Below are 27727 nucleotides of genomic sequence, written 5' to 3'. Positions count from 1 at the left end.
TTTGTTTGTGTATTTAAAAGTATGTTTCACGTAAGTGTATCCTAGAAACCTCTGGTATTCACGTCCCACTCCACCATCGTCGTCACCACACTAATGACCGAAATTGAAGCGAATATGACCAGCTAATTTTCGATTGACAGTTGTTTATCTGTTTGCGCGTTACAAATTTTATTCCAAATAATGAGAAGATAGCGATCTCAGCGTTATTTTATTATCTGTTCCTATATTATCCAGTGGATTATAGCTCGGTTTTGATGAACACTAACTTCTAAAGCCAACTGAGTAATTTTCGATTTTTGCAGCCTTGCTAAATTTCTCCGATACGTTGTTGAAAATGGTTTTCTGTACACTACTACACTAACGAACTGTACTATACTCCAGATGCTGGTGGTGTGAATATTTACATAACTCCCACACTTTTCCAAGTGCCTATCTAGATCTCAATGGCGAAATGTTATGTAGTTATTGTCAGACACATTGCCGTCCTAAGCGGAAGTAATCTAGCTTTACCGAAACACCGAACGGAACAAACTTCTAAACTAGCTGCTAACTCACTGGAAAGAGTAGATAACTGAAGTATTAAGGAAACTCACTTGTAGGTTCTGAGGACATCCTATGTTTCTATGGGTTTCTTTTAATTGCTAAATATCCATAAATTGTTTCCCAGCTAAATGAGAACAGATTAGCATAAAAGTACTTGGAGGTAAGATTGTCAAATTATAAAACTGATACAAGTTTCATCGAAATTTTTTAAATACTTTTATCCTACACAAACTGAAAAACGCTTAATAAACGACTTGCTAGGAGTACACTGATTTGTCACGGTTTTTTTTCACGTATCTAACTGAAATAATAAATCGAAACTATTTTACCTGGGTATTCTTAGTTGAATACTTAATGTTTATGTATTTAAAGCAAGTTATAAAGATCTCGAGAGCTGAATTTAATGCAGTGAAACATTATCCCCCATTTTAGAAAAAAGAATTTTGTTTACTAGTTGAAATCTACTTACTAGGCAATGGACACTGTTTTTTTATTTTTAGGTCGGATAGCTGTCGAAATGTTTGATCCTAGTCCGGAGGTTCAAAAGAAAAAATATGCTTTTAAATGCCATCGTGTTAAAGAAGGCGATAAAGAAACGATTTATCCAGTAATTGCCATTGCCTTTCATCAAGGATACAATACGTTTGCTACAGGTATTTGTCTTTCATCAATTCATTTTTTTATGATACTTCGTCGATACCCTGCTTTTGCAGTAATTCGTTTATAAAATGATGAATCGCAAGCTACTTATGAAATCAGATACTTATAACATCACTTTGTATATTCATTTTCAGGACATTTCATTTTAAAACTAATTGAATCTCCCATTATTTTATTGCTTTTGCAAATATTCGAAAAGTATTTTGTAGGATTCTTTGAAATGACTATTCAAGTTGGAATGTCTTTCGGGATTTATACACTAGCGATCACCCATCGATAAATATTTCTAAATCACACTGTCATTGGCGATGTATTGATTCCTTTATATGGATACAAGTAGATTATGTTCTAAACCTTTCTGTATTTCTTATGAAGCGTAATTAAAATATAGTACTTATATTAGGATCAGACTATTTTGATCATAATCTTCAACTATTTTGTTTTCTCGATGCACCACACACATTAATCTGACAAGGAATATAATATTTCATCATTTCTGTTTACCTAAAATTGATAGCATATATTTTCAACAAACAGATAACTTTATTTAAACCATCATTGTTACCCTATTAATCAAATGGATTATACAAATAGATAGGACTTATTCAATCTACTCTTTGTCGTCCTAACTTTTATCGGCTAATCGTCAAAACAACAGACGAGCAAAAACTTGCAACTAAGCCATAAAATCCATTGTTTTTTAAAATTTAACTCATTTATTTCAAAGTAATTTGAAGAAATTTTTCGGTAGATACTTTCTTTTACTCTGAATCTTTTTTACAGTTGGTAAGATCACAGACTTTTTTCAGGTATCTATGAGGTCATTAGTGGATGCTTTGTATTTTAGTTATATGAGACTACTTCACAGACTGTTGAGTTTTAAACAAAAGACTGATTATTTCAATGCGTTGTGGTGCGATATAATACCATTCGGAGTACTACTACTTTTGAAAAGGTTAATAAGCACACATAAATAGTTGAACTACCAAATTTTACAAATAGAACAAAATCAGTGTCTAATGTCACGTGATTTGCCAAACATTAGTTTTTTGATAATAATTATTCTCATGCTACTCACACTTAACATTGTCTTTCCATACCAGTGTTTATTACTCTGTTTTGTAATTAAAAGAATATTTTATTATGGTAAGCTAAAAGGGTGTTATTTTTGTTATTATTTGTAGATGTAAAGTCTGTAGGTTCATTGTTGTTTCAGATATCTCTTACATACAACTTATTTCATTACGTAGATAACTTGAAAAAAAATAATTGACTCAATTAAGGGTGTTAACCATTAGTATTTTCAATGGTTATATATATATATATTAAAGAATAAGTGTCACCATGGTGATAATTCTTATTCTGAGGAGAATGGCCTGTCATATTAAGGAATAAGCTAGCCTTTTTACAGGATTTGTTAATTGTTGCAATAAATTTAGATATTGTATCGCCAAAGTAAGACAAAATATCATCATTCGGATAGATAATATATTTATTGATCAGAATCATCTTGCTAATGTGTTAACAAGATAACTTTTCTGAAATTTGTGCCAATAAAATAAAATGTATAAATAACTACCTTTTTACATGTTAATTCTTTAAACAGTTGAGGTTAATTAGTATTTCACGATGATAGTACCAACTGAGTTATTGTTATTACACCCAAACAGACATAGATCAGAAATAATTCTAACCGACTTGTTACATACCAGATAATTTATAACTTAGCTGGGGTTGCCAAAAATGAACCAGGATTATTCACTTAGTCCCTATATATAGACTATCACTTCAGTACTAACACCTGTACCGCTAAACAAACTTTCAATTGTTTTTGACAGCTTACTACAAAGGTCGAATGTTCAGAATATATCCTGTACTTACGAACGCCATTTATTTAAATACGAGTTAGGTCGACTGTATATGGTTGAACAGCGCAACATTGTCATCTCCGTCGTAATATTCTATCATTACAGCTAATTTTAATTAAGAATAGTGTAAACGTTTTTCAGCAGTGATAGTTTTATATTGGGTGTTTTAAAATTGTCATGCAGAGGATTTTATAGTGTCGATTATTTTAAAAATCTCTTTGCAATTACTCAAATTCATTGAAATGTTCTTTCTATTATTTCTTCGCGTTGTTATACAGCATCCTTTGTTCTTCTTATAAGTTGTTTAGAACTATCACCAAAACATTGCTTGCTCATGCCATAATCAGCAGCGATAACGTTTAAAGTATTTGGTAAATTTAGTTCGTGAGCTTGCTAACCTCTGTGACTCATATAGATTCACGCCACTACGGTGACGTGCAATGATAGCTAGCAAAGATATGGTTTTAGAAAAAAAAGACTAAGGACTGACAAAAATACATGACAATAGTCTATTAGGTAACTGACTTTATGTCAGCAAGTAAAATAATCCTCATCTCTATTTCGAGATCTTACGTCACAGAGCTCAAAATCTCTTTATAGTTATTTTAATTGTAATTGCTGAATTTCATTTGTGCTTTTCAAACTATATTCAATATTCTCATAATTTTCTTTATTATCATTTTAACTCCTCTAGTTTTTATCTTGTGAATTTCTTCATACTCTTCTAATATGATTTAATCACTTAGATTGATTTACATTTGTTTCAATTCCTATATTCATTGTTTAAAAAAGAATAAAGAAAATTATGTATTAATAGTTAGTTATGAAGTATTTTAACAAGTTTTTACTATTGATTTTCGAAAATCTGATAATTGAATTCTTTGTTTCACTGTTTATTGTTTTTCATCATCTAGTTACTCAATGTTGACTGAACTGTGTACATATAGTTTAATTATTTCTATTATTATTGTTGATATTTCATTTATGTACATGTGTAACAATTCCATTTACATTTCATTGGAATAATGCTTTTAAACGAATAAATAAATATTTAAATAATCTTTAAAACGTTAAACGGTTGTTTTTTTTTTCTTTAAAAAAAAAAGGAAAAGATTAGAATTTCGATGTATAAACAAATTTTTATAATCATTCGTACAAATGTGTATATATGAGTTGTACATGTAAAATCGTATTCTTTCTTTTTTTCTTTTATACAAATATTAGGTGGTTGTGATGGTATTGTAAATATATGGGATGGATTTAATCGTAAAAGACTTGCTCAATTATCAAAGTATCCAACTAGTATATCAAGTTTAGCATTTTCTGAAGATGGTAATTTACTAGCTATTGCTTCTTCATACATGTATGAACGTGGTCCAATTGAAAATGAACCAGAACCAACTATTTACATAAGAAGTGTTGCTGAAAATGAAGTCAAACCTAAACATATCAGTAATACTAATAATGTTAGTGCTACTGGTGGCGGAGGTGGTACTGCTGGAGCCAATGTTGGTTATAAAGGTTAAAGATAAAATCAGAAGCAATTATGAATTTAATATTTGTTTTTCCATAATCCTGTAAAATAAACATTTCCATATCAAATCATTTTGTTAAATATTTAAAAAATACATATATGTATCTGTCTAGTCTCATTTTTGTGTAACTCTTATAAATATCATTTTCTGGAGATTGAATTTGTATATCAATATTAAACTATTTCGTTATATCACATATAAGCGGACAGCATATCACTTTAACAGTAGTTTATCAAACTTAATTTAGTAAGTCTTCCAAATAAGACGAAACGGGCGTCCTGAATTCCACTGCTAGGCACTATCCATCTTTGCATATAATGCTTGCGAATTAAGGTTATATCGAGGCAGTATGCATATATGCCAATAAGAGACTGATCAATTGCAGTTCTAACCGTCAACCGGAAGATTAAAACCAAGTGGATTTAGTCTTCCAAATTGTTTGGAGCAGTGGTTTATTACTTAAGGCGTTTGACTTTCAGTCACTAATTCCAAGGTAAAAAAAAAACAACCCGCTCCACCTATTTCGACGTAGGTAACCAAGAAGAATCATTAGTCTTTACACGTAGAATGTGGCTCATATCGAAGTACATGGTGAATGTCTCAATTTTTTATTGTTTATAAATTAGTTAGGTTATAAAAGTAATTTGACTGACAATAACAATTGATGTGGTAGTGTAACATGAATTTATTATATTTCTCGTCATCTGCTTACAGCCTAAACATATTAGTATGAATCATTAAAAATCAGTATACATACTTTATATCATAGCATTGGAAGCGTTTTCGTCACTAAAGATTATTGAGAAGAGCAATAGGTATGGAAGAACGATAAGAGATGTTCATATGTTAATTAATGGACTGAATACAAGAATATTCTTGAGTAAACAACTAAAAACAATTACTTAGAAATAATATATATAAACATATCACCCTAGCGCTTCCGACGCTATGATCTAAAGTATGTACATTGATTTTTAGTAATTCATGCCGATATGTTTATGTTGTAAGTATATGACGAGAAATCACAAAACATGATAAATTCATGTTCTTGAATTTATAAGTGGAAAAAAATTGTTCGAAATAAATTGGTTATTGAATAAACTACTAACAGAACCTAAATACTGACAACTCAATGAAGACTAATTACTATTTTCCGAAATGGTCATTACAAATATTACATTAGGTGTTTATTCAATACTCCATCTTAGGATTTTCATATTTTATGCCACTTTTGCTCCAATATTAGGTTGGTTACAGTTTGCTTATTCTACGAGTTGAAATCAATGACGATTTTACTGGAATTTTGATTTTAGCGATGGGACATATCACGCACTAATAGTTTTAAGTGTAGTGAGACATTATAAATATTATCCTATTGTTTCCAATGGCTTTCAGTTGCACTTATCGTTTTATTGCATGTGTGAGTTAACTAATTAGATTTATTACTTTCAAGATTTTGATTATTGATTCAGTTGTATCATAAGTAATTAAAAGTAGTGTTTGTTAACTATTACTAGAAGTCATATCAGTTCTTCACTTTTTAAAACTGTTATGTGATGAATAATATTTCTGAAGTTAGCCGTAATGAGACAGCGGAGATATATTTATTGACCGAGTAAGGATCATTTCTTAATAAATGGAGTGGTTTTGTAACCAACCTTGAAATGAACCAGTAGTTGTAAAGGTAGCTCACATACGACTATGCACTAAGTTCAATTTGCATAAATGTTCAAAAATTTAATTAAATTTCTTTTAGCATGTGAAAGTACTTATTATTATGCGGAATTAGTCCATAGTGTTAAGCACATGAAAATCCACTATCCTTTATTGTAGAAAACTAAGCGGACACTTATTGTTTATTGAACAGTGAATTATATACTAACAAAATAATGAAATAAATTGTGGTACGTCATACGTAGATTATTAACGAGTACTTGACAGGTCTTGCTAGTTGGACGCTATATTCGGTTCCTAAGCTATTCTTGTAAACTCCAAGCTAGAACAACACAGCGACCTGAACACGAGAGAAGAGGTGCAAGGTATACGAGAAGCACTTTGCTCTGAAGGTCCGTTTTTGTACAGAACATATAGAGCTTTTATAGTATTTTAGGTGTCCTTGGGTTTCCCGAAGGTTCTGGATTGCTACTAAACATAGTAGAAGTATAGTAATCAGCCAATCAGAAACTCCACGTGACTTATCACTTTCTTGATGTTTCTGGCTAAACCTCAAGTGAACGCTGATTGGATAAAATGCTTCTTAGTGTTTTCCTGATCTTTTTTTGTCTTTTGCGAGAAGTTTTCTGGATCACCCAAACAGTACTAAATCATAAAACTAATATCTAAGATAGAATGCTTGCTGGCTGCTTCGTGGAGTACAACCACATCGGTCGGAGATGAAATATATAAAGCTTCGAATACTGTAATCTAAAGTTGCTCAGACAGTATATTTTTAGTAGTCAAGTTTCGATACTCCGTTTATTTATATAGACGAGCCTATTAGTTCCTATTGTGTAGAGCTTGTATGTATAATAATATTTGATTACAAAATCTTGATAATAATGGAAGTGCTGTTTCTGATAGTAACCCGATATGTATCAGTTATCCTAGAATAACACCTTAAAAGTCATCTAAAATAATGTTATACAACTTACAGATTAATATTCATGTGAGTTCTCATTGCCTTTTTATACTCAGTTTTCTTCTATCATATTTGTAGTCATTAAAAACAAATTAGTGTTCATTAACAGAGACACAATTGTTCTATGAAATTAACATTTCAATCAAAATCTCATGGATAAGATCAGGTTAGACTTTCACAAATAACTTATGTATTTCCTTAAGTTCAGAATCCGTATCTACGTTTTAAAGTTAATAAAATCAGATTCACCAACTAAATATATAAGTGGCTTTTACTAACTATTTGGATTGTGTTTTATCTCAATCCAGTGATCAGTTCTTTGCTGGATCTATTCAGACTTCAATAACTTAATGGTAAATCTCATCTAATGACGATTAATGATAAAAAGTTAAGAAGTATAATTTTCTTCCATAATTTAGTTAAATATAATTGATGTTTAGTAAGTAGTATGATACCCTTCCAATAGTTTATTGTTTCAAAACATACATTAAATTTCCCATGAATTATTTTACAAAACAATGTTCTTTGATCGGTATCATTACCAAGGTTTGACTTGATAATTTCAAATAAATTGAGCATTGGATAGATTGTTATAAATAAATTAATGCATTGCAATATCCATATGAGTAGAAAAATTAGATTTTCTGCCGTTTCGTGACTTAGTGTAAGCCACTTCTTCAGAGAATAAATAATTCAAATTAATCCAAGTTTAAATAGTACAACAGAACAACACAAGAATATTATGTGATCAATCAAAAAACAGGTCTGAATACATCAACGACATGTTATTTCGGTCAAGGTGATTGGCAAGCGACATGTTTGTAAATCTGTGTGTATGTGTGTACTGTTTAAGGATGAAAAATTGTGTGACCTTCGTGATGAGAAAGAATAGAGTTTAATTTGTACGGTGATAGTGTGAATTGTATATAAGATCAGACTAGGTGACTGGGATAGATAGTCTAAGTAGGACGTATGGTAAGGCCTTCTTTTCTATTGAGAACAGTAGGATTAAGCATTATATGGAACGCTTCAGCTACTCTCCTTTCTTTGTGATTGGAAAAGCCTTTTTGCAATATTTTGATATTTTTGAAATTAATTTCATGGTCTTTGAAAATATCATGAACTGCTATTGCCGATTTAATTTGAAGTTTATCCAGTTCTACGGGATTGTTGGGAGGTTTCTTTGTCTACCTAATATGTTCTTTGGCTCTAGTCAAGATTTCGCAAGATGACTCTCCAATATAGAAAGCATCACAATCGATACAACCTAATTTGTAGATGCAGTTCTGTGTTGACATGAATAGAATTTTTTCTTGATTCGGTTATTTATTCTTTGAAGAAGTGGCTTAACTAAGTCACGAAACATCAGAAAATCTAACTTTTCTATTCACTGGGATACTACAAATACATTAATTTACTTAATATTCTTTAATTTTTCTGGTTCATTTAAATTTTATCAAAACAAATAGATTATTACTTTGTAAGTTTTATAAAATAATTATGTGTTTTTAAATCACCTGATAAATTCATTAGTTAATATAAATTAAAACATTATAAATGTACTTTTATTTTTTATAATAATTGACCTATGAACAAAAATATTTTGTAATTCATTCTCTAATAAACCTTATTAGTGTGTATGAAAATGTAAAACGATTTTTTGTTTTGTTTTAACTGTCTTATTCTGTTAACACTTCCTGTGTAAATAAAACTATCGAAATGAATAGATTATATACTGTTGATTCTACTTTTCTAGTCAAAAATATAAAAAAATGTTGACAAGTATTGCTTTCTTTAAGGATGTTATTCACGAATTGTATGATTATTCATACAAAATATTACATTTTACTACCATAGAATTATTATAAATAAAATTTAGATTTGAATAAATTTTAATTAATTATAGTGGTCTAGTGGTTAAGCGCTCGCACGCGAGATTGATAGGTCCTGGGTTCGAATCCCGAGGGGGACGGGATCATAGATGCGCACTACTGAGGAGACCCATACTAGGACGAAACGACCGTCCAGTGCTTCCATGTTTTCCATGGTGGTCTGGTTTCAATTGACTCATGATTTCAACTATTGAAATTACTAATATTCGCACAAAACCCCTTCTGATAGATACAATTACATTCCTATGTAAACAGTAATAGTATCCCAAATGATTTCAGTTTGCTACGAATACTATCTATAAGAAATTATATCATGAAGTAGTATTAGATTGCTAAGTTTTGAACACTATTTGTGAACTATAATTTCGGTAATATATACTAGAAGACTGATTATTACACTATTTGGGAGGCCACATCTACTTCTTTTAGGCTCTAAGTAATTTCCAGTGTCAATCGATCAGTTCAATTCCTTTTAGTTATACATATGGCTTGTTCTCATAGATTAGCTGGCTTATGTACTAAAGAAATTAATGAGAGATTTAGTTCAGTTCTGAACGATTTGATTGCTCTTGATAACTTGATGAATTATTATTTATACTTAGTCTCATGAAAATCCATACAATGTATAGCCGTGAAATGTCTTTAAACTGTTGGTCCATATTTGCTTCACTTGAATTACAATTGCAAATTAATATGTATTAATATCGAAGTTACTGAGGTAGGAACCAAGCCTAAGACTATGTAATTCCTGTTTATGGTAGGAGGCTTTGAAACTTGAATTATAAATAATTTCACTACAGGTTCATATTTTTAAAACTTCGCATAATTTGAACGCAATTGTCAATGTCTTTGTAGTGTCAGTTATTATGTTAAGCCCAGATACCTTATTCTAGCTTTCGGACAGTCCATCATATTCATTCTACTTGGGTCATATTCTGACCTTGTTATTTATTCGCTTATCAATTTTGACTGTTATTATCTGAGCGCGTAGGAGTGTGTACATTTCTTATCCGATTACTCATCACATGTCTGTAACTTACTTTTGTGTAACTATAAATATTGATTAAGGCTTGGTTAAAGGGGGGTTGGCTTACCCCCCATCTTCACCGCGCGTCGTTTCTCTTCTCTCTATTCCATCACCTTCATATACAAAATATATGTATTCACAAGTCCATTCTCGTTATTTGACTGATCTAAATCCGTTATTGATTAACGCGATTTAAGCCGATGATTATATACGAGGACAAGCGATAACAAACATTCATATGATCTAATTGGAGTCAGATCCACTGGGCCACTAAAGTGGAGAGCTCTTTCGACAACATCATACGATCTAAAAGACGACAAAATAACGGGCCCCACAACTTTAACGCTAAACATTTGATACAAATACACTTCCCAGATTGATTTTCGCTCAAAATCGCGTATTTATTAGCTGCTCTCTTATCCTTATTAAACAAACCTCGTTAGTGTTTTGCAAGGACATTAGTCTACTTCTACTTTCTGACAACTGGCCGGACTCGCTATGTCCCATTCTGACTGTTATCTGAGAACCCAAAGACAATAAAGGTAGTAACCAGATATAATTTATATATTTTTTGACATTTTATAAATATAAGTATCTAATACTATCGTAAATTAATTATTGTAATGTTGATGTAGAATCTACACGTATTATTATGATGTTTCTTTTTATTCTGTAAGCCTTACTACATAAGTGACATTATTAATCTTACGTCATTAGTAAATTGGTCACATGAAATTTATTGAACCGTCAATTACAAGTTCAATTGAGTTATAGTTTATCCAAAATTCTAATGCTAATCAATGCGCAAACAAATATATCTTGTGCTCACTAATTAACGGCTTCAAGATGAGATTCTTGTTGTAGTCAAAACCTGTGGCTGATGGAGTTCAACTATATCGAAAAAGAGACAGCTATCCACCACAGGCAGTATAAGACGGTCGCACGATTATGTGAATTGATCGAAGTTAGACATATATACCATCGGATTTTGTTTCACTGGTCCATAGATTATGCGTCCACGTACGAGACCGAAGGTCCTAGGTCCGATTCCCAGGTGTGCAATCGTATATGGACACTATTAAGGAAACTTATATTAGGACGAAATAGCCGTTTATTGCTTCCTGGTTTTCATTGGTAGTTTTACTAAGATCAGCTCATAATTAAACCTATAAAATGTTGACAATTCCCATAAAGCCCATATGCCATAAGAAGTGTTGTGACATATAACTAAAATCTATCCCCCATTGCTAAATATATTTACATCTACTCGTCTTTTCTTCGTATTTGCGTAGAGCTTTGTGTCGTTGAGTGTTTTCTGACTGAGAAAATTGTGTTATGGCTAGCTAAAAAAAGCCAATTGTGTGTAAGCTCTTCAAGAAAACCGGGTTTTTTTTAGTCCGAATCCCTGTCTACGATTTATTAAATAACAATTGCAAGTCGACATCAAAAAGATTTATTTCACCGAATATTGCATGATCATTTAAGGTATTAACGATACTGTAGTCTCAAGTGATTTGACTTAAGTGACGACGACTAAATATCAAATAGAGTTGAATTCAAAACGGGTTGTTAACTCACTTTTAGGCATAGATAGGCATTAATGTTGTACTTACAAAACGTTGTGAAAGTAATAAGTAAAACCAGCTGTGGTTCTAATGTGCTTGCAGGTGTCTTATATCTAACTAACACCTATTAATCATTCTCGGCTTACTTACTTATTTACGCCTGTTGGTCACATTCAAATCCTTCCTACACCTCCGAATACCTCTCTTATCTCCATGACTAACCCTCCTCATGTCTCTTTATCACCTCGCACCGCTAGGGCAAACGATTCGAGTACGCGGAACGTTATTCCTGGTCTCCTGAAACCACGCTCTAAACTACACGTAGGAGCTTTTGACGTCCGAACACAGTGCCAAATAGGACAACAGGCTTCCTTAGCTAGAACTTTAGAATCCCGCGCCATCGATGTGTGCTGCATCTCCGGAACGCGCACACAGGATCCGAGTAGCGTCATTCATTTGACCTCAGCATATCAAAATAAAGAACCAACTCGATTCACACTTCGTGTATCTGGAAGCCCTGATGCTGCTTCTCGTGGCCTCGCCGGCGTAGGTATAGCATTGAGTCCTAGGGCAGAACTAGCTCTCTTAGACTGGATCCCAGTAGACAGTCGTTTGTGCGCTGTCCGACTAAACGGAACAGTAAAGACTCGGAAAGATAGGGACACTCGTCGTTGCCTCTTCGTCGTTTCTGCCTATTCTCCCACTGACTGCAGCGCAGATGATGTAAAAGATGAGTTTTACAGAAAGCTCTCCAACCTTCTCCGAAAAGCTAGGCGCTCGGATGTAGTAATGGTGGCCGGTGACTTTAATGCTCAAGTAGGTAAACTAAGCGATAGGGAAAGACATCTGGGTGGATCTTATAGCATCGTGGCTCAACGAACAGATAATGGAGACCGTCTGTTGCAGCTATGCTCAGATAACCGCCTGTTCCTTGCAAATACTAACTTTAAGCATAAGGAAAAACATCTTTTAACATGGCGACCCCTAATTCATCCCAACGTTGGACCCAAATAGATCACATCGCTATCAGCCACCGATGGAGGGGCTCGATAGAAGACTGTCGCTCATTCTGGAGCAAATGCTTAGATTCAGATCATGCTCCAGTGCCAGCGCGTATTTGCCTGCGTCTTACTGGACGTAGGAAAGACGCTGCAAGTAAACCTCTTAGGGCCCTACTTAATGATAGTCAAGCTAAGAGTATATTTCAGGAACAACTAGGAAAGCAGTTAGGCAGTCATGTATGTGATGCTCACCCCGAGGCAGCATGGAATGATATCCGAAAAGCCGTGGAAACAGCAGTGATATCTGCTAGTAAGGTAACCCGTAAGGTTAGGAAGCAACACTGGATCTCATCAGCATCTATCGCACTGATAGATGCTCGGAAACTCATTCCACCTGGCTCTGAACATAATGAAGAGCGGAGTCAGCTTAAGTGCAAACTAACAAGAAGTCTACGCAATGATCGTGAACAGTGGTGGGTAGCGAAAGCAAGAGAGATGGAAAAGGCAGCGGCAATGGGTAATAGCAGATAATTGTTCAGACTTGTTAAGGAAACTGGTATTAGGAAACCGACTGTTGGCGAAACACTCTCAGAGAAAGATGGACATACTAATCATTCTCAATCCAGGAGATTGGATCGATGGACAGAACACTTTATGGATCAGTTCAACTGGCCTTCAGCCACACTTCGGTTTCCCACGATCTCCAGTCAACCTGAATGGCAAGTTATTGTAGGTCGTCCAACTGTTTACGAAGTTGGAAAAGCCACAGGAAATCTGAAGCGAGGAAGAGCAGCAGGACCTGACAGGTTTACTCCTGAGATTCTTAAGGATGGTGGTTCAGTATTAGCAGTGAGATTAACTGAGGTCTTAGATAGAATTTGGGAACTGGACGTAATCCCATCTTATTGGTCTCAATCACTGATTGTGCCAGTCTATAAGAAAGGACAAAAGTCCTCTTGTGACAATCACAGAGGAATCAGTTTGACAAATATAGTGTCTAAAATATTAGCTTCAATAATACTTCGACGCTTAACTAAAGCTCGTGAAGAACAGACTGGAGAAAATCAGGCTGGTTTTCGACCTGGACGTGGTTGAATAGATCAGGTATTCACACTACGTCAGGTTCTAGAACACAGACACACATTCAGGTGCCCCACAATGGTAGTATTTCTCGACCTTAAGGCAGCATTCGACTCTGTTGATCGTAAGGTTCTATGGCAGTGTTGTCACTGAAAGGAGTACCAAAGAAGTACATTAACCTTGTAAAGGCTCTCTACTCGAGCACAACTGGTCGAGTGAGAGCTTATGGCGAACTGTCATCAGAATTGATTACCTCAAGTGGTGTTCGTCAGGGCTGCCCATTCTCTCCACTCTTGTTCAACTTTGTCGTCGACGTACTTTTAGAGATAAAACTCTCCCCATCTAAATTTGCTGGGGTTGAACTTCTACCAGGAGATTCACTTTTTGACCTAGAATATGCCGATGACAGTTTTATTTGGTGAAGACGCTGACAAAATGCAGAGTCTTCTGACCAATCTAAGCAACAATGCAAGCATGTTCGGGATGAGGTTCTCCCCCTCCAAATGCAAAATGTTGCTTCAGGATTGGGTTGCGTTGACACCAGACCAAAACATGGCACAAGTCCATGAAGTCACCGACAAGTGGTCTGAGTCATGTCGGTAGGTGTAGACTACTTGGTTGGGGACCGCGAGATGATAGCAACCGATGGTTAGAGACCCTGAATGACGTGGCTCAAAACCGTTTGCAATGGCGCAGGTACATACACTCTTTGTGTTCTCCCAAATTCTAATCTTCTGAATTCTTCATGTCCATTTCTTTTTTCTCTTCTCAAATTTATTTCACTGGATTATACTCCTTGAATAGCATCTTCACACCCTAATTTTTCTGATTGCTGCTTGTACTCTTACTACCTCTACCACTACGGGATTTGATTCGACCACTGCATCTCTGTGCTAATGTGGTGTGGCAACTCGAACTGATGTACGTACGCACGAAGTTCTACGTTGTTACTGACTGACTGAATACGCCTGTTACTCCTAATGGAGCATAGGCCGCCGACCAGCGTTCTCCAACCCACTCTGTCCTGGGCCTTCTTTTCTAATTCCATCCAATTCTTGTCCATTTTTTTCATGTCTATCTTCATTTCCCGGCGTAATGTGTTCTTTGGTCTTCCTCTTTTCCTTTGGCCTTGAGGATTCCATGTGAGGGCTTGTCTTGTGACACAGTTAAGTCATTCTCAGCACACTGATGATATTGCAGCGTGATTATATGATATGTGTAATTAAAACCACGAGACCTGATAAAACATAGTGGCACTAAACCGTATCTTTGTGCAATGGGTCACTCTTCATATTTGGAAATCATGTACAAAAAATTATATCGAGTCTTTCCCTAAATACTCGCTACATTGTCTCACACAAATTGCAAGGCGTACAACAAACTGACTCAAAAAAGCAAACTGAATCTTTCCTACGTTGTGTGTCGGTCATATATTCACATTTATCCAGAAATGCTAAACACATTTTAGACCAGCAGTAGTTTTGTTTCTTGCCATCTGACCTACCTTTCATTGGTTGTACGAAACTATGCTATGGAATTGTGTTAGAGATAATTTCATTTGCAGTATACTGAAAGTTCAGTGTACAAAATATTTTAGTGAAATAATATCAGGAAATTACCTGTTTATACTAATTTAAACCATCAGTACAGCTAAAAAAGGTCTTCAGATCTCTCTATCTACAATATTTTTGAGATATTTCAAAATGGTGCGCAAACCTGTTGGTTGAAGACCTACAAGAAACGACCAGTTACATAAATTTTTATACGATGCCGTACAAACTACTTAAATCGTATTTAATTAGTCAGGTATCAGCGTTTATAGGAATAGAATGTGTTTTGCATCACAAAATTGTCAAGTGTATGTAGAGTCGATTGGTTCATATATTTTGGATATAATTGTATATCTGACAGATTCGTAGCAAACAAAGCCCACCGTTATATGGCTATAGCAAAGTTGAAACTATTAATTTTTGCCATGTTCGACTTCGTGATGTTAACTGACTAATAAAAGTATTATTATACCTGCCTCGAAGCTCGGTACCCAAATGTTATAATTAGTAGGAAATATATCGGGAGTTACAAGACAATGAAATCTTCATTAGGAATTTATATCAATCATTGAAAATACATTCAGAAGAAAAAATTATTGCGGATATGATTATCTTGAAATAATAAAAATGAATTTTAGTGTGGTCGCCATTAGCCACACAGAAACACTAGTTCATTATTAACCCACGGTAGTTTGAGTTTAATGTGGACAGTTTCATGCAAGATCGCCAACTAGATATGAACTTTCAGGAATCGAGTTACATTGTTTGAAACATTTATGACATTTGAAGTATAGGTAAACAGAAATGTACTTTTACATGAGATTCAAAAACCCGACGCACCAAAACAAAATACCCATAATGGTTCTAACCATCCTAAACTGTTAGTAGCAGTTAAAGTAGTATCTGGTACGACCTTGCATAGTTTCAAGTTTCCATGTTCGACATCAGTAAATTAGGAAATAGCTTTAAGCAACTGACAGGATAAAAGGAACTCAGAACGTTTACTGTAGTTCAGAATGAAGATGATTTAGTGTGAAAAGGACTGGTATATATGGGAAATTCCGGTATTTTCACGAATCAATCACTAAGGGTATGGGTTCTTGTTATATTCTGATAAGAATAATGAATGGTAACTTTTTGGATCCATTTATGGACCAATACTATGAGTATATTTTTATCGTATAATTGTTATGTAACTAAAATGTTCATATTCATGTCGCTCTTATTATAAGCTTTAATTTGACCCATAGACTATTACTATACGATTTACCATTCTTGGGTTACGGCCTGTCTATTAATTACTATCTCCCTCATTCATAGCCACATTTGGCTAACTCTTGTACAAATGTTTCATATTTTGTTGTACGTTGTGGTGTCTGGTTGATACATAAACCGAGTGTTTGAAATAAATGATTCATATTGCATAAGTTGAGGTTGGTGTTCTGGACTTAATAGGCTGGGCCAGATAGGAAGCGAGACCAATAAGGACTCTAGGCTGTTCGCATGTGTTTTATGAGTCACTGGTTTGATCGATAATCCGCTGCTCTCTGATTGTCGGTATCGTTGCGTTATACAATAAACAGGGCACACAGGTTCACAAGTTATGACAGTTTTGAAGCGTTAGGTTCCACTTTACCCAAGTGCTTTGAAAATATTGGAATTTTTTGAGTGGTTACGGTTGGATTTTGTGGGAATCTTTTATTTTTCCAACGGAAATTCTCGTTTGCAAACAGCGAAAAATTTGTATTACCTGAAAGCCGAACTGGTAACCACAAACATGGATATCAGAAAGGAAATTTATTTTCACTATACAAGATTACAATAACTAAGTAACATTAAGTTTTCTACGCTTATTAGTTACAGATGTTTCTTTGCATTCTGGTGAATTTTCTGAATTAGATGAGGAATAATTATACATACTTTCTACAAATTGCTCATTTTTTGAATGCGGTAAATCGCGGGACTGATATACAATTGTGTCTACGATTCTGCCTAGGGCATAGAAGTTTGAAGATGTGAGTTCAAGCAGTCTAGTAACTTTCGCGAATCCACGGGTTTTCATCAGTTCTTCAGCAGTATATGTGTCTGTCGAAAAAAAATGCGATGAGAGTTTAAAATGTAAGGCGTGAAATTATAAAGCATGTACAATAGCGTTAGCTACAATTTGAAACTTATGTGGTCCTCGCTAGTTACCTCACTAAGGTGTTCGAAGGTAAGTAATAAAGTGTCTCAGTGATGACCACAAATATTAATTTAAGTATGATAATTTTTCAGTAAAATTAATCATTAACGATTAGTGAAGATTAAAATTTTAATAGCCTCTTTAGCTATTGTCAATAACTAGCAAATAAAAATCCATAACAGTTTATAAAACCAAATCACTCAGTCGGTGATAAACGGGATCAAAATTAACATATATATCCGCAATTAGCAACTTCAGAATTCGATCTATTGAACCAATATATGTGAGTAATCAATAACTGACTTTTAACTACATATTACTATAATTTATTTCCCACTCTACATTAAAGTGGAATCTTCTTTAGATCAAAGGAATATTTTTAACTGGATTGTACCTTCCATTATGTATCATTCTCTTTCACTTCAATTACATCTTAACGACACTTTTTACTGCCGACTTTGACAAGTACACGTTGCAACTATCACAGTAGATAAATATGGATGCAGATATATTCACCAACAATTACAACTGGGCTGCTTTACAATAAACCTTCAAATCACTTTTGAAGTGCAGTTGGTAATTACGATTCACAAAAATTTCCAAAGTGGAGAATGTAATCCACTCAAATAAGCGCATTTCCTAAGAGATTTAATAATATCTAATGGGAAAGAATAAGTATTATGGTATTGAAAAATTAATGAAGCTCAAAAGCATGCTTTTTGTTCAGCTTAATATGTTGCTAAGATCGGGAAATTTAAGTAACAAGGTTATCGAAAACTTAATTTTATTTGTTCTGTATTGCACAGTAAATTTTAGTTTACAATCTCTCAAATTATTTATCTCTTTTCAACAATCAATATAAATTATAAAACTGATGGTACTATAGACTATTAAAAAGCACTGTCTTAAAGTGGAAACTTACTTAATATACAATGATATAATTCTAAGCAAACTGCAGATGAATCTTTACGCCAAATATTGTTGTAAATAAATCCAAAAATGTATTCTAACTGACGATTATCTCTACCTGCGATTGCGGCAACTAACGTATCTCTTCTTATTAATTCTCGTACAACAGCAAGTGCTAAGTTTAAACAATATTGAGGGGTAGGAATGGTTTTTCTTTTAAAGCGACGCATCCATGATCGATAGGTTAAAGCTAACGTCAACGCACGAGAGTGATTAAAACGTTTAAGTAGAACGTCTACTCGATTATATGTATTTGTCAGTGTTTGAGAGTAAAACGACTGACCACTGCGTGATATTTCCGTTTTCTGTTTTCATTGTAAATATAAAAGGAAATCAAGTCATTAGAAATAGTCTTTAAAAGTTTAAAGGCTATTTGTAAATCAAATCTTAATAACAAGAAATACAAGTTATGGATATAAACAACTTGCATTTTGTGGTAAATATTGTAGGACAATGTTAGCGATTTATCTCATTTTTATTTATTTAAGGTACATAAAATCTGGTACAACCAGTAACTAAAAAATAGAATGTATCACACAGAATGGAGAAATAACATTGTGAAGAGAAGAGGGAGAGGAAGTATACTTGAAAGAGGAAGGTAAATAAATAAATACAGTAAACAATGATAATATATAATAGAAGATACAGTTAACTTTACAATCGAGAAAGATTCCGCGAGAACAAGTGCCGTATGAACATCTCCTAACGTTGCTCCACTGTTTTGCGGATCAGATCTCTAGATCAAAGACAAAAAGGGGTAGCCCACCGAGAAAAAAACCTGCTTCGATCTAGACGTTGGGTTAGTATCCCGGTCTACAAACTAATATGATCATTACTGATAAAGAATTAGTTCTCGGTCTCTCTTGCCATTCATACAAACGATATATACACTTGTCACACAAAGATTATCAACGACAAGTTTCCCAACACAAATTTGTCCTGAAGATTCATCTGACTTTTTACTTTTATTTTTACCACTTCGACTCTTCCGTTTACTTAACGTCTGTATTCATAACTAAATACACTAGCTCACTTAGTGATTTGATCATAGTATTCTAGACAATATGTCAAATAGGACTTATGATGATCAAAGGATTTTAACGATAACAGGTTTCTAAAAACAGGCAATGAAGATCTTATTGGTATTTTGAATGAGAAATATAGTGCTAGCAAGATTTTGGGCTTGGAACTGAAAAACCCTTGGAGATTGTTTGAGAAAATTCAAATGAAACAGTGGTATCAAGAGCTTACTTGGTGAATTAAAGGGACATACGGCCTTTCGGTTGCTTTAAATTTCTCGGGTGAAAACCAGTCCCTGGGAGCACGGCGAGAACCAGTTAAGGGTACTTCTAGCCATTCGTTCATTTTCATTGACATAAAGCGATCGCCTTTATTTGGTTTTGAAAACTGAGACAATAAACTCATATATGGATCCTCTGTGTCACTAGAAGACGCTTTGTTTTGCCCCTCAGATGATGCCGAGACAAATGTGTCTATTTTCGAGTCGTAGTGTTTGATTTTAACGAAACCATGTTCTCCTCCTATTACAAGACTTCCACACTTTGGCTACAATATTGTATAAACAGGAACAGAAAAATGAGTTATCTAACGTGGTACAAAATTTAAAGTGATGAAGCTTAGTTCGGCAAAATACTGAATAGTGAGTATTAAGCAGACTATTATCAGGTAGTATAAATGTAAATTATACAGGAAAGGACTGCAGAATGAGTAACTGACATTTAAAATTAAGTAAACACGTTGTATTGTGTATTTCATCCACAAAAGTTGAGAAGGCGAGATTATCTGATGAAACAGATATGATTAAAAATGCAGTTCATCGGTAAATTTATACTATTTTACCACTAACAATTAGATAACTCATAATATTACCACGAAACAAACAACTGGTAAAGCAGGTATAAAAGATCCGAGTGGATCCAATGATTTATATCCTCAGGAGCGAACCCGAACGTTCTAACGAATAGGAGAAAACCTTTAGTTTAAGCACAGGAAGAAACAATTCTTAAGACATATTTTGTTCGATATGTTGATACAGATCGATTTTCGGACCATCAAATGCGTAAATTATAACACCCTTGCTATTCCTGTTACTTCAATGAAAATGGATGGACCAGAACAGGAGTGGAAGGGTACAAAACTACAGTTAACAAAAAAGTAAACTACCGTGACACCTATAGCAGTCAAAGGCGATGAACATTGGAGCTGATACAATTCTTTACCATCCAGCAAACTGGTGAACTTGACGAGCTTGTCTAGCGAAACAGATAAAAGTACTTCTTCATCTGTAATGGGATGTTGTTCAATGAATAAACCAGTAATAACTTTGTAATGAAGATGTAGGCTTTGACTTGTTCCATAGTCATGAAATTTCTGAGCTGAGAAGTCCCAGGACTGTACAACTGAACCAGCAGCAACAGCCAAAATTTTATCCGTCTTGCTAAGAGCAAGAGCAGAGACCGCAGACGGAAATGTGATTTTTTGAACAGGTTTTGGCTTGAAAGTGGAATCAAAACAGTGAGTAAACTGTATAAACTAAACTGAAGTTCATATACACTGTCAAGTAGAACTAAATTATTATGATTCCTATTTAAATACACAGCCCAGTGCACATTTTTGGTTACTTTAACGTAAGAAGTAGAAACAAATCGTAAATTTTGCATAAAATAGCCCGTTCTATGGAGAAATAGAAAACTCAAGATTTTTGCCCACCAAAATCCTGGACTTTTCTATTAACCCTGTGTTTATTTATTTATTTGAACACATGAATATTGGTACAAGAGAGCGCCAATATATATGTGCGACACAAAACAATGAGAATTCGAAGAGAAATAGAAAAAAAGAACAATAACGAAGAGATTGGTGTAAGGTAGTGTGATAGTAATGAGGGAACGCAAAGGTACAATCGGAAGAAATCTTTCAGGTAAGGGAGACACAACCACTTTTTATGAAGAAAGTAAAAGAAGGTTACAGCAGGATCGCCACTGGCTTCTATTCTGAGCCATATCTGATAACGTCTCTAGCCACTGTGTTGCACCATCTCTCAGACCCCAACCAGGGAGTCGTGAAGGACCGACAGAAGCCAGTCCTTTGCAGCTTTCTTTCATGCCACGACACCATGTCATGTACTGACCACCTCTCCGCTTTTTCCAACCAGTCTCAGAGTCGGCAAATAATGCACGACGTGGAATTCTCTGGGACGATATTCGGAGTACATGTCCAAGCCACCGAAGTTGGTGTTTCAAGATGGTGACACCAATTGAATTATCATATCTGTGCCCGAACACACGATGCCGAACCTCTGCATTATTGACATGGTCTTGCCACTGAATGTCAGCAATCCTTCGGAGACAGCGATGATCGAACACAGAGAGTCGTCTAACGTCCTCAACTCGGAGAGACCAGGTTTCACAAGCATAGAGCGAAACTGCTCCCACTGACGAACTGTAGACCCGACCTTTTACAGCCAGACTAACATAGCGAAGGCGCCAAAGGTGGCCCAGATTGGCATAAGCCATTCTGGCTTTCACTATTCGTGCATTGATCTCATCACTCACACCCCCACCAGCACTTATGCAGCTACTCAGATACACGAACTTCTCGACTACTTCTATCTGCTCACCATCCAGGGTGAGTACAGGATTGGAATCCTGCCAGTCTTGTAGAAGTACTTTGGAAACCCTGTGTTATCACTACTAGTATTAGAACGGTGCTTTTTGATGGTAGGACTTGTTCTCATTCGATGATGGAGGTTGTTTCTAAAAACCTTAGAAATTCCAAAGCCTATTACAGGTACATTTCAGGTACTGAGGAAAATTACTTTTTCTTACTTTTTCAAACCAACGGCTAAGATTAACACATATTTTACTTCGTCTTTTTGTTTTGGCGGTATTCCACAGTTTTGGATGAATCCTTGTAGGACTTATAGCTATATACGCATGGGTAGTAGAAATACGAACGTATTTCATTATTTTATAACTCACGGATTGGAGACTATCCATAAGTATATCACACCACTTACATTACCAATGTGAGGATTATCTTAAAATTAATTGCACTTCATGCTCACCTTACATAGTAAATCGTTGGAAATGACAAAGTAATTGGTGCATCTGTGTATCTCTATTATTAGTAGCGAGTCCGTATGAAATAAGTCAACGACACCAATGTCAACTAAGGTTATTTTTCAAGCTGATACGTAACACCAGAATATAAAACACTTATCTACTATGCCTTAACAAGAGCATTTTAATAAAATTAAACCTAAAATGAAGCAACTCAACTTGTTTACGTTTATTGATGACTACATCTATAGCTTTTAGAAAAGAAAAGCAATAAAATATCTGCCAGAAATAATTTAAAACCAATCTAAAAACTTAGACTTTTTGGCACAAAAGGATGGATTCAATCATTTCTCTAACTTTACTATGACTTATGTTTAATATGAGGGATATCTAAAGGGAGTAGTCATTACCCGTCATATTAAATATATAGATCTATTATCCGTATATACACCACATGTGATAGCCTAATCTCTAAGTAACTATGAAGGAACTTTATTTTCTCAATTTTATCGTTTACACCTTTAACAAACTAAATTTCAGGGGATTCTTTACACGCCGCTTGAGTATTTTTTATGTCTCATTATAATCTTTTAAGGATAATATTCTATTATGCACAGAAACCTCATTTCCGTGGATTGATCTAAACAAATATCAACCCTACTTTGAACGAGATAAAGATCTACATTACAAACAGTGGGAAGTACCCGAAATTTCAGTGACTGAATGACAGGATTTAACCGCGACTAAAAGCCTTACCTCGCGCACATCGTAAATGGCAACATTTCCATTAAGGTCACCAAAGCATAAGAGGTTATTGTCGACTCTCCCTGTTACCATGCCACGAGCAACTTCGCTCCCATTGCAAACCGCATAACGTCCTAATGGGGAACCCAGTGTGACGTCCCAAATTCGAACACTTGCATCTGATCCAAGACTAGCTGCACGTAACCCGTCGTAAAAAAATGAAGCTGTTGAAATAGAACTACGAAGTTACAAAAAACGGTCAGACATACCCCTGGTGTGCTTTCATCTTCCGAAGATGAAACTTGTTTTTGTCCGTAGTACAAATACGCAGAGTTCCGCCTTCTTCACCCACAATGACAAGTTTCCCATCATTTCTAAAATTACAACAAACTACTCGAGCCGAAAATCCACTTAATTTACGGAAACGTTTGTCACTATCACATTTGTAAAGATTGACCTAGAATACTCTACAAGGAAATCAAAAGTCACGTACATTATATCCATCTGGAAGACCATACTTGTAAGGAGGTGTTACGGAAATAGCAACCGAGTTAATGCGATGTACAAGTTGTAATGGTTTTCCACTCTACAAGTTGATTTATCACCTTTTCAAACTAACTTTATAGCTGTCCCAAACATTTATAGCTTCCTTTTTCTGTACATACGGAACTAATATACTATGAGTTGAAGGCATCATGATTCACCTAAGAGTAACGCATTGATTGGATACTGCGGTTCAGGCAGTTCAAATAGTTGTGGACGAAATAAACTTTCTAGCCCAACAGACTCTCATATTTGCTAATATTAATGGCTTTACTAAATATTTTGTTTTTGGCACAATATAAAGTTTTCAGTACAAAGTGTTTCAGCAGGTTTACTGTACAAAACAGGTGAAAAAAACGATAAGTGCAGACAGACGAATAAATTAAGCAAATAAACTACCTGGAGTTAAATGAATTGTTTTTTCGATGGATATTTGGATATGTACATTTCTTGATTCAAGAATACAAGTTGTGGACTAGGTCCAAACGGTTCGAATGTTTCAAGTGATTTTGGACAGAATAGAAGGAGCTTTCGCTTAACGAGCTTCCATGTCTAATAGCGGTTGATCACCAATACTTCCAGGCAGGAACCTAGGTATATTAGCGATAAGAGAGGAAAAATTGGTAAATCGTAATAAGATACTATACCTAGTGCTTAAGAATATGTCAAGTTTTCTTTTAAAGTATTACTTGGAAGTCGCTTGGAATAGCTCAGCCGGCAGCGAATTCCAGAATTTGACTACTCTTAAGCAGTAGAAGTTGTGCCTACGGTTCGTTCTGCTATGTTGTTTCTCTATTTTATGGGTGTTTTCCCTTAGGTCTGTGTTGGATCTAAACTTAACTAGGTGTTTGAGGTGATGTCCAGAAATGTTAAGGATGTTGTGAGTCTTACGAAGGTCACTTCCAAGACGTCTGTATTCTAACGGGCACAACTTTAGTTATTGGAGGCGCTCTTCATAAGGCTTAACTTCGAGTCCCGAACTGATTTCGTGACTCGCCGTTGGATGTGTTATAGAGTGTCTTTATCCTTTTGGAGCGAGGGAGGAAATACTATGCTTCCGTACTCCATATGCGGATGAATGAAACTGTTGAAGTATGTGTGGAAAGTTCATTCGTCAAACTGCCGAAAATGCGCTTCAATGTTACCAGTGCAAGGTTTGCTCGAAAGGCATTTTTGACAAAGTTAGCATAAGAGTTCAAATCGTAGGGTACCAACACTCCTAGACCTATTTGAATTCGAGATTCCCTTAGAGGGGAGTTTCCTAAGTTGTAGCTGTAGTCTGCATTATATCTCAGATAGACTACTTTACACTATGAAATGTCAAAGGTAAGTCCGTCGTCATCTGCCCAACCTTGAAGTTCAGTTACATCCTCCTAAAGTGCCAGTATATTCTCTCGGTTGCGTATCTCTCTCCAAAGTTTCATATCATCAACAAAAAGTAATACGTCAGACGATACCTGTTGTGGAAGATCGTTTATGCAAATCAAGAAAAGAAGATGTCTTTGTACTGGACCCTGGAGGACCCCACTAAGCATTCCATGTCCTGAGAGGAAGTGAAGTTAACCATAACCTTCAAATGCCGACTTTTTAGGACTGAAGCGAGCCAGTTATGTAGGGGTGATTTGATACCCAATCGTTTGAGCTTATTGGTAAGATGTGTATGGTTGTCCCTATCAAAAGCTTTCGAGAAATGAGGGTAAATGATGGCAACCTTCACCTTGCGACCAAGGATGTTTGTCCATCTGTCCACCACAGTCAGCATGTTGGTTACAAAAGAATGACCCTTCCTGAAAACCATGCTTTAACAGACTGTTTGTCACACAGTACATTTTCTAAGTAGGGTATTGTAGAGCTTTCATGCTTTTGCTTGCGTGCATGAACTCTGATATACTGACGTCTCGTTCTACCAGAATATATACAAGGAGAAATATACGGATAAAATGGATGGTTGGTATTTACAAGACTTAAGATATCTACCCGCAACCATATTAATAATGACTTCAATAGATTCACTACACACCCTGTTAACTGACTTCGGAACTCTTCAGAATATAGTTAAGTTTTTTCTCAAAATTTTGGGAAAGAATAGTGGTGAACAATAAAGGATAATAGGTAATATACGAGAATTAATAAATCGTAAGAGAAAATGTATAGTTATACCAAAAGCATACAGACTCCCTGCGCAGTAAATCAAACGGAATACTTCAGTAACAACAAAACATGAGAAGACTTATAGAGATCAGAGGAAAGGCTTACACTAAGACAAATTACCTTCGACACTGATTATTAAGGAGCCTCCAGTGTTACACGTTTTATGGGATTGCAATGGGGTGCTGTTCATGTCTAGCGCTGAAGTTAACAGTTTGACACTTAGATGAACTAAATGTGGGACAATAAACAACAGACCATTGTTTAATTAGGAATATAAAAACTCTTTCATTAAAAGGAATGTGAAGAGGTAGAGATCGGCATACATGCAGTGGGATCATTATATATTTAATAGAAGTGTTTTCTGTGAAAGTTGGAAGATCATGCAGAAAAAAAGAAATAAGAGGAGAGAAAACAACACTTTGTGGCACATTTTCACGAGTCAGTGGAAACGTCGAGCACTTCCCTCTCAAAACAATGCACTCTCCTCTTCCTAAGAGATGTGGACATAGGTGGTTGGTTATCTAGTTGTCAGTGTTGATGCTGATTAAATTGTTAGGTGGAAGTTGTCTTGGGGTTAGGTCAAAGGCAAAAATACAATCCGAACTACTAATTGAACAAACTTCTCACCATTCTCCAAGCTGGACAATATATTATAATGAAGAACAACAGCACAATCTAAGGCGCTTTTCCTGCATTTGTAGGCTAACTTATAAGTATCAGTATGCTCTTCTAATGCAGGTTGAAGTAGGAATAGCAAGTGTTTTATCATTGCCTTGATAAAAAGTGAAGTAATTCCCATACATTTAAATTTTACCTTCTTATCACCAGATACATTCTTAAACCGTGCAAATAATTGAGGAAATTAAATACACTTTGCTAGAAGAAAATGATAGAACACATATTTAATTAGGAAGCCTAAAACAAGATAAGCGTACGATAATCGTTACAGACAGGTGGGGAAATCGGTAGACTTAACGAATGAGAGAAAAATATTTGTAGTATACGACGAATCCTCGGGAATACGTCATTCTTCCACTTGAAAGACATCTGACAATTCGTTTAAACCATCTCAGTTGGTAGCGAATTTCAGAATTCCACAAGTCATAACGGAAAAACATGAACCTGCAATCCATTCTGTCAAGTTATGACTCTAATTTTCGGGCGTTGTCTCTAAAATTTGTATTCGGATTGAGCTATTTAGCGTGGTCTCAGGGATGTTAAGGATGCTTATTCATTAGGTCACGTCTGAGATGCCTATACTCTGACAGGTTGACGTCCAGTGATTTGAGGTATCCTTCACAATGTTTAAATGTTAGTCCCCGAACTGATTTCGTGAATCACCTCTGGACATATTCCAGTGTATTCTTATCCTTTTGAAGTTAGGAAGGAGACACAATATTTTCATAACCTAAGTAAAGCCCAATAAAACTATTAAAAAGTGGAAACTTTTACTGTCAAACTGACCAAAAATGCGCCTTGACGTGATCAGTGCAAGGTTTGATTGCAGGGCATTTTTGTCTCAGAGTAAAACTTTAGATTATAGAGTACCAAGACTCCCAGATCTTTTCCAACTCGAGACGCCTCCGGAGGTGAGTCACCTAGTTTGCATGCATACGCTGCGGAATATTTCACATGGATTACTTTACACTTTGGAGTGTTGAAAATAAGTCTGTTGTTATCCCCACGACTGTGGGGTG

General features: G+C 35.1%; 2 protein-coding genes across 3 annotated transcripts in view; one reads left to right on the top strand and one right to left on the bottom strand.

The window, feature by feature from the left end:
- The window catches only part of BUB3_8 (mitotic spindle checkpoint protein Bub3), a 28723-nt gene extending 23185 nt beyond the window's left edge, over positions 1–5538 (top strand). Inside the window, exons 6-7 of the mRNA XM_051218186.1 lie at positions 1044–1196; positions 4296–5538. Of these exons, the coding sequence (XP_051074023.1) occupies positions 1044–1196; positions 4296–4597 (455 nt within the window). The 3' untranslated portion in view covers positions 4598–5538. The remainder of the gene's footprint in view (positions 1–1043; positions 1197–4295) is intronic.
- An 11075-nt stretch (positions 5539–16613) lies between these two features.
- Positions 16614–24078, bottom strand: UTP15_1 (snoRNA-binding rRNA-processing protein). Of its 2 annotated transcripts, none has more exons than XM_051218183.1 (7): positions 23956–24078; positions 23830–23922; positions 23606–23793; positions 23349–23574; positions 19762–21024; positions 18464–18815; positions 16614–17444 (listed from the first exon to the last, which is right to left on the bottom strand). In XM_051218183.1, exons 1-5 carry the CDS (start codon positions 24031–24033, stop codon positions 20596–20598), a joined length of 1014 nt encoding a protein of 337 aa, XP_051074021.1. In that variant the 5' UTR covers positions 24034–24078; the 3' UTR covers positions 16614–17444; positions 18464–18815; positions 19762–20595. The 2 variants fall into 2 exon arrangements, with proteins under 2 accessions (XP_051074021.1, XP_051074022.1); XM_051218184.1 differs by having other exon boundaries at positions 19762–20076; positions 20695–21024; positions 23606–23803; positions 23855–24064.
- Positions 24079–27727: the final 3649 nt, after the last annotated feature.

Source organism: Schistosoma haematobium, chromosome 1 (genome assembly GCF_000699445.3).
Source record: "Schistosoma haematobium chromosome 1, whole genome shotgun sequence".
Lineage (NCBI taxonomy): Eukaryota > Metazoa > Platyhelminthes > Trematoda > Strigeidida > Schistosomatidae > Schistosoma > Schistosoma haematobium.
Note: the sequence above shows the minus strand (reverse complement) of the source record. Positions and strands in the feature narration are given on the sequence as shown.

Excerpts from the sequence above, each read along its gene's own strand:
- UTP15_1 (XM_051218184.1), bottom strand. Across the intron at positions 21,025-23,348 it reads CCATTTACGATGTGCGCGAG|CCAAAACCTGTTCAAAAAAT; the intron begins GTAAGGCTTTTA and ends TCCACTTTCAAG. Across the intron at positions 20,077-20,694 it reads TGACTGCTATAGGTGTCACG|CCAAAGTGTGGAAGTCTTGT; the intron begins GTAGTTTACTTT and ends ACAATATTGTAG.